Source organism: Sylvia atricapilla, chromosome 6, assembly GCF_009819655.1.
Source record: "Sylvia atricapilla isolate bSylAtr1 chromosome 6, bSylAtr1.pri, whole genome shotgun sequence".
NCBI lineage: Eukaryota > Metazoa > Chordata > Aves > Passeriformes > Sylviidae > Sylvia > Sylvia atricapilla.
The window spans coordinates 7,549,944-7,558,018 of record NC_089145.1 but is presented as its reverse complement, the minus strand read 5'-3'; the positions used below and the strand labels follow the sequence as shown (position 1 = coordinate 7,558,018).

General features: G+C 42.9%; 1 protein-coding gene across 1 annotated transcript; it reads left to right on the top strand.

The window, feature by feature from the left end:
• The first annotated feature begins 456 nt into the window (after window positions 1-456).
• Window positions 457-5,284, top strand: SVIP (small VCP interacting protein). Its single transcript, XM_066320551.1, has 5 exons — window positions 457-461; window positions 519-590; window positions 1,450-1,500; window positions 3,631-3,744; window positions 4,531-5,284. Exons 2-5 carry the CDS (start codon window positions 528-530, stop codon window positions 4,543-4,545), a joined length of 243 nt encoding a protein of 80 aa, XP_066176648.1. The 5' UTR covers window positions 457-461; window positions 519-527; the 3' UTR covers window positions 4,546-5,284.
• Window positions 5,285-8,075: the final 2,791 nt, after the last annotated feature.

The following is an 8,075-nucleotide window of genomic DNA, read 5'->3' as shown; positions in this document are numbered from 1 at the left end:
AGAAGCTGGGCAGATGTTGCATGACCGTTTATGAAGAACACATTTTATACTCCTCGCATAATCCTTGGGCGTTGATATATGCACCAACACTCAAATTCAGGAAATGTTGTCGAACACGGTATTGCTGGAGTTTACTATAAATAACTGGAAGACAAGCTTTATTTTATTTTAAGAAAAAGAAAGAAAAAATGAAGGAATAGCAGAAGAGGCAGAAAGGGACAACTTCAATCGCCCGAGCCGAGGCAGCCGCGCGGCGGAGCTCGGGCAGCGCCGGGCGGGGCACGGCATCGGGAACGCTGGAGCCGGCGCCGCCTGGGAAACCAAACCGCCCCGTTCTCCCCGCACCGTCACAGCACACCTCCCATGGCATTCACTACCGGGGGCAGCGGCGCGCCCCCGTGCCAGCCTCCGCCCCGGCCCCGCCCGCGCCCGCCGGCCGCAGGCCGCAGGCCGGGGCGGGCACTGCCGGGCCCGCGGGGCGCTGGGCGGGGACGCCGCCGCTTGCTCGGCGGGGCTGCGGGCTCGCCATGGGGCAGTGCCTGCCCTGCTTCGGCGACGCCGTCAAGGACGTGGTGGAGACGCCCGACCCGGTGAGTGTGGCAGCGCGGCGGGGCCGGGCCCCTCCTTTCCCCTCCTTTCCCGTCCTTTCCCCGTCCTCTGCTCTCCCCGGTGTTTATCGGCGTTGCCGAGCGCGGGGCGGTGCGCTCCCTCAGCGCGGGGGCCGGGCCGCGGGGCTGCTGTCGTGCCCCGGCAGGCGGCGGCCGTGCCGGGGAAGGGATGGCGGGCCTTGGGCCCCCAGGCCGGCCCGGGGAGCACCGTGGGGCCCGGGCAGCCCGCAGGGGGAGGCCTGGCACCCCGAGCCTGCTGCTGCTCTGCCCCCGGGGCGCCTCTGTGCCGGTGTGCACAGCCGTGCACTCGAGACACGCCTCGGTACACAGCCGTGGCCGACATGACCCCCGTCTTTACAACAAATAGGAAAAGCTGGGCTTTTTTTAACTCCAGCCTCCGCTGCATGACGTTTTTCCTAGGTGAGTAAGAGCCCGTCTCTGTGCTTTGTAGCCCTCATCTGAGCACTTCATGGGCGAGAAGGAAAGGAGCCTGCTTTGCCTGGAAGAGCAAGCATTCTCCTTTCCAGACTCTAAAAGGACATTTTACTGCGTGCCATTTCACCTCAGTGTGGATTTTTTTTTTTTTGAGTGAAGGTGCAGAACAGCTGAATAGCGATTTTTGGTGGGGTTTGACTGTGTATATGTCAGCAGCTGCTCTTCTGTCATGTTAGTCACTTCGTTCTTGTAGGCTGGCAGTGCAGGGGAAAGAAGATGCTAATCGCCTTGAAGTTGACGTTTTGTGGGAGTTAGTATCACAGATTTGAGTTGTACCTGAAAATTAAGACTTTGAAAAGAATGCAAAGACTATATTGAAGTAGAATTTTCCTGTCTTTTTATCTAGGAAATAAAAAGAAGGCAACTAGCAGAAGCCGCTGAAAAGAGGCAGATGGAGGTAATGTCTGATAAAATGTCATTTATTGAAATTATTTTTAGATAACTGTTTTTTGGGGAAAATGGCTTGGCTTCTCTGGTAACACTGGATATCGTGTTCGGATTGTGGGAATTGTCATTAAGTACTTTCCTGGTATTATCACTGTTGTACATTCATACCTTTTTTATGTATATTAAGAATTTCATGGCTAGGTAGGTGCTCTAAGACCATTGCAAAGTAACTTGAGCTTGTTTGGATGGGAGATATTTTACAGTAGTTTATAAAACAACCTAAAAACTGTAAGAGCAAGTTCAACAGTATTTTTTCCTTGTTCTAAGACTTGAAAACAAGAGATGGAGAAGTATTCAAACCAGAGTGGTTAAACAGTTGTTGCAGGGGCAATTTCAAGTGGTACTGCACTTTGTGCTTTTCTTAAAAATGCAGATTGTATGCACTTGCAGGTTCTGTTGATCAACAAGGCAACAGTTTGAACATGTTTGTCAGCCCAGATTCCAGCAAAGATGTAGTATTAATTTATCTTTTGTCTTTCTAAGGTTGCCAAGCTTTAACTGCTTTGATACCTTTAAAGTTAGGAGAGGTAGGATACAAATGTTCTAGCAGAACAGCCAGCCTGCTTTTTTTTTTTCCTTACATACCTGCAAAAAAAGGCCTATTGCAAATACTCTTTGCTTATTGTAGATTTTGAATGGTGTGTCATAGAGGCCACAGCTGAGCTGTGAAGAGAAAGGATTGTTATTTGTGTGAATGTTAGTGAAATAACATATTGAATTAGGAATTGACCATTCCTAATTGACCTGGTTTGAAGGGGGTTTGGTAAATAATTGGAGTGACAGCTGAGTGATGCGTTAGACTCTTGGTTTGTGTCATTCTATGGACTGAAAGCAATCCACATGCTGTTTTCAATCACAAATGGGTGTCAGTCCCAAAGAGATTTTTAGCCATAACTGTAGGACATAGCTGGCTCTTAACTGGCTAAAAAGCTTTCCTCAGAGGATGGAGAAATGAAGGAACTAGGGTTCTGCATGTCCTTGAAGCTTTGTGGGACCCGGGATGCTGCCAAAGAAAAATGGAACTATCACTCTCTGTTACTTTTTGTGTTCTTGGAAGACAAAGAGATAAAGCATCTGCCAGGATTTTTCAGGACTATCTTTGAGGTCATTTTAGCCTCTGAATGTTGGGTAATGGAGATGTCTTGCAAGCAACCATATTTAGTTTCACCTTAGTGAGAGGACAAGAGAATAGATCAGATTCTCTCAGTCCTCCTTCCTTCTCTGCTTAATGTTTTCCTGTACACGCTTCTTAGCTGCTCATTATCCCTCCTGACATCATGTGAGCTGTTCTTTCTTTCGGTTGCTGCAGACAGTTTGGGTACCTGGCTCACTTGGAAGGCCAGTTTCCTAAAAGCCAGAGAACATATGGTCTAAGTAGGTTGGTATTTGGTGGTAAGATTTGTCTTAGTACCCCGCTGAGAATTGAGCTTATTGTCAGGATTGAAATTCAGGTGACAACATTGCTGTTTCGCCTTGGTAGATTTTAACATCTTTTGTGTAACTTCTGCTATGTTACAACAACCCTAAACTTAGATAAGAATCAGTTTTTAAAACATTGTCTTTTTTCTTTTTTTTTAATTTCTTTTCCGTGGTGTTAACTGTCTGTAATTCTGATACTCCTGCCATCTAGTGTAGATCATCATTAAACAGTTCCCACGAGGATGTGAGGCAGGCAGTTCATGACAGATTTTTCATTTGGTACTCCTGCTACCCACAGTGCCTGTGACATTTTGAAGGGTAGACTATCATGCAATATAGACTATGTTTCTCACAGATCACAGTTTAAAAGTTAAACTTCCTCACAGGTAGTAGGACTAGCACTACTAAGACAGCTCTTTTTCTCCCCCGTTCATGAGGCCCTGACACTGAAAAAAACCACAGAGTAAACCACTTATTTATGGGACCAAGAGTTCACAGAATGAGGGAATATCCTGAAAGGGCTATCTTGATATAACAGTAGCATTGCTAAGTGCTTCAGTCTTTTCATGCAAACCACAGTTCATAAAACAGTGTTGCCAGCACTTGCAGTTTGTTTTCTCTCTAGGCTAACTTGGTCTTACTCAAATGTGTTTTCTCCCAGGCTTCCTCTCGAGGTATTAAGAATCCTTACTCTGTAGAGCAGAAGAAAAAGAAACAGGAAGAGATAGAAAGAAGAGCTGCAGCTTCACGTCCTGGAGGAGAAGGAGGACTGAGAGTAAGTTTTAAAAAGAAACAATATTATTCAACTGTGCATGTATTCACTGTAAAAATCCTGTTTTGTCATGTAGAAGATTGAATAACTTGAGGAAGAACCAAGAGGAAGGGAAATGGAAGAGAAATGGAAGCATGTGTCATTATTATGCAGTGTTCTTAATAAGACTTCACCACTCAGACAGAAAGACAGCAGGGATGGCAGAGAGCTTTTTTTTTTTCCCCTCCTTCTTCTTCCCAGCTTCTACATCAGTTTTACAGGTCTCATACTGGGGACCTCATCACTGTGTTATCCTGTACTCAGTGCCCCTTTTCAGTGCCAGTTGAGATTGTCTCTTCCTTCATAACTTACAGAAAACATTTGAACTAAGTAGGGTGGTGGTTTTGGAGTTCTGTGTGTGTCTCTCATTACAAAAGAAACGTGCAATGTTGGCATAAATATGGATGAAATTTACTACTATTGCTATTCTAATCTGAATTTGACCACAGAAGGCCAGGCAGAGAATGAATGAAGAATTATAATCTCTCCAAAACTATTGATTTATCTGATCATTGAAACTCAGGCTTCATAAACCTTCATCTTTTGCCCTCATTACCATATGTGACTCAGGAGGCAGGAGTGTGTAAGTCGCCAGTGGTACACTGCATGTCCGTTACTTCCTGGGGTAAGAGGTGAATTGAGAATTTACTGTAGTTGGACAACCTTATGGTGTTTGTTTGGTTTGGGATTTTTTCCTGTCTTTTCCTTATCTTCATACAAACCTGTGGTGTGTTTTGTTTGTTTCTGTAGTGGCAGGTTGGATAACACTCGACTTCTGAACAGAAGATGACTGATGTTTACTGCCAATAAGTCGTTGATTTCTGCAGCCAAGTGGCACTTACTCATCACGTGGCTTTTGCTATTTACATCTGAAAACTCAGCAGTACTTTGCCATTGTGGGACAACGGATGTGCAAACTTTCACAAAAAAAACTTAAGAACTAATTCTGAACACTATGGTTTTGCCAATTTTGTTTTTTTGTTTTCCATGCATGTTTTATTGCTTCCCTGTCAAGACTTCTTGTCAGCTGGAAGTGGCCACCTTACGTGTAATCAGTCAATATGTGCACACTGTCTGGTCAGTGTCTGTCTGTCTGTCTGTTTATGACTGGCCTGAGCAAGCTCAGGTGCCCACATGTTGGTTTTGATGTTTATTTCAAGCTCTACAATTAAACTTTTCTCCAAGTCTTCGTGTAGAAAGTTTTTCATATATGTATGTATTTGAATATGTGGATGACAGCATTTCTTTTCTGTTTCCTAATGACTCTTGGACTGCTTAGGAATTTAGTGCCTTTTTCAAAAGAAGAAAAGTAGAGTCCTTACAAATGGAATAATTTTGTGACTAGTTAAAAGAAAAATAGAAACCTTTATAAATCCTGTGTCCTTCAGATTAAGAATGCTGTTTTATTATGTGTGTAATAATTGTTCTCATTTTCTCATGTGGATTTCTTTTGGGTCTGCAAGTATTTATAATGAATACTAAAAGTTAAACATGGAATTAAAAATCTTGTTATTAGTTGTTTTCATTTATTACCACTAGAGGGCAATGCTGCCCTTCTCAGCAGCATTGAAAACAATCAGGAAAACAGTTACTAAGCCATCTCTTTTTGCCAGTTCATTTCCAAAAGTTTCTGTGTTATTTAGGTGTACTACATACACTGCAAAAACATTTTCTTTTCCCCAGAAAGCGTTAAGCATATTATACATGGGCTCAGTACTGCAATTGCCTCATTTCTAACCTAGTCAAAACTATAGAGGCTTTTTTTTCCCACCCTTTGGGTTATGTATTTTGTCTTTCACATCTCAGTACTGCCCAGTGTTGTCCTGGGAGTGCAGTCTTGACACAGTTTCCTGGCTTAGCCTTCAGAATGGAAGGGAGAAGTTTCAATATTAACATAATGGTGTTTGAGCTGAGAGAAGCTGTGTCCTTGACTGAAGACTGCCTTCAGTTTCCTTTGATTCCTGGCAATTCCTCTCTTCGGTGTGTTAACTGGTCGTAATAATTTTCTTTTAAAGTCTAGTGAAAATGCATTGAGTTATATAAAAGTTTCTCAGACATTAATTTGAAATGAGAATTTCCATCTAACATCAGAGATGTTAGTACAAGACACTTCAGCAGCACTTGCACTTAGTTGGTCACTTAGGGTATTAAGACTTCAAACATTTTTGTCTTCATTCTCTGTCATACTGCTTCCCCAAAGGTGCAAGGGGAACAAATAACCACGTCTCTTGACATCCAAGCCTCTGCTTGCATTATGCCATGAAGACTTTCATTTAAAGCCATTAAAGAACCTAGAGAAGCCAATTACATTCTTCTCTCTCTCCATCATTTATGGAAAAGCCAGAGCTGCCTGTGCTTCTTAAGAGACCTGGTTTGGAATGTTGGATTTTTTCTATGGCTAAGGAACCACATCAGAGGCTGTGGGAGTGTGTAGTTCTAGATTACAAATCACCTATGAAGCTGTTTTAGAAGATATTCCTATACCATACACATCCGACTGTCCACAAGGCCAGGCTCAACTGACTGGGAATTATTTGGGTAAATAAAAACACTTTCCTTGGTTTATGTTTTTGTTTCAGTTGAGAGTGAAAGCAGCAACTACTGCATATCAGTAGTGTACAACTGACATGTACCACTAAACAGTAAGGCTGAGAGCCACGTAGATTAGAGCTTCTCTCTCCTTAGAGATCTGTTCCCTGTCTTTCTTACTGCTTAGTGCAGCACTACGTTAACATGAGCCATAACAGGAATTTTGTCCTTATTTCCCCCAGTTCTAGATGTTTACTGCACCTCAGAGGCTGTTAAAATGCACCTTTTCATGTAGATTATCTAGACAGTTGATATTTTGTTTACATCAGTACAACTTTTTTTTTTTTTTTTTCCCATCTTCTGAAAGCATAGTCTTGCACTTCAAAAACTGGCAGGCCAAAGTCCAGTGCTGGTAAACTGGACTGAAAAGCTGAGATCTCCATGACTCTTACTGCAACAAAGATCGTGCTATCACAAAGTAAAACCATTTGCTACTCCACATGGTTAAAATACACAGATTATGCTGGAGAGAGAGTGTTTGTAGTGTTTCAGATGTCCTGAAACTTGGCAAGACAGAAGCTGTGTCTCCACAAGGATGGGCAGCAGCACAGTGGGCCTGAAGGAACACAGATGACTTCAGCATTTGGCAGAGTGTCGTGACTAAATGCTTGAGACACAGCTCATCAGGCACAAGCAATGCCAGCAGTTTGCTCAGACTCTGGGAAAGCCTGTCCAGCCTCATCAACAATTGTGTGATCCCTCCTGTCTGTTCCACCTTGCCCTAGTCAACATGCCACAGGCTAAGGAAGGAGGAGGCAGAGCAAAGCAGCAGCACTGCAGTTACAGATGCTTCTGTAACTCTGGGGTGTGGCAAACAGCTCGTCTTCCAGATCAAATGTGAACACATGTAATGAATTCAGGATTAAGTCTTCAGCTTTAAGAAACTTGCTGTACCTTCCCACATGTATATTGCCTTCTCATTTCACTCATCTCCACCAACAACCCTTTAACTAGCTGCCATGGAAGATTCTCCATATCTTCTCTAAATTACTGTTGAAGGATGGTGGTACTGCAAAGGAAGGAGCAATTATCCCTATAATAAAGATGTGAAAAAATCCTATCCTCAATCAGTGATGTAAATAACCCTGCCTGGGAAAAAAAATCTCCAGGTAGTGTATGAAGAGCAAGGTGACAGAGTGGACTTCCTATAGTGAGCAATAACAAATATCACAGTTACATTTCCAAGTGAATTTTGAATGGCTTCCAGCATGATGAGTCATATTTGGCATCATACAATAAAAATGTTTTTTGCAAACAATTTCACCTAATTTATCCATTTTTGAGATTAAGCACAGCTTGTTCACAGGCAGCTCCCATGGGGTTTGTCTATGAGGACTTTGAGAAAATGCTTTGTTGTAGCTCCTATCACTTAAACTTTTTAGGATTTCAGCCCCCTCAACATTCACATTCAGCCAATTTGCACAGTAAAAAAGTTAGTTAAAATCACTACATCATAAAAAAATGACCTAAATCTGTTCTGCCCCCATCACTGCAACAAGAGCTGTATGCCTTTGAACAAGATTCTGCTGCTCAGCTTTATTTTTATAAATCGAGCTATAGATTCCTAACAAATGTTTTTTACATCAAGTTGTTGCAGCAGCCCTCTTGTTAGAAGGTAGAAACTAGCAAAACACAGGCTTCTTGTTTATCACAGCACAAAAAGGGTCCTGGTTTATTCCTCTTTACAGCTCAGCCACCTGACTCCA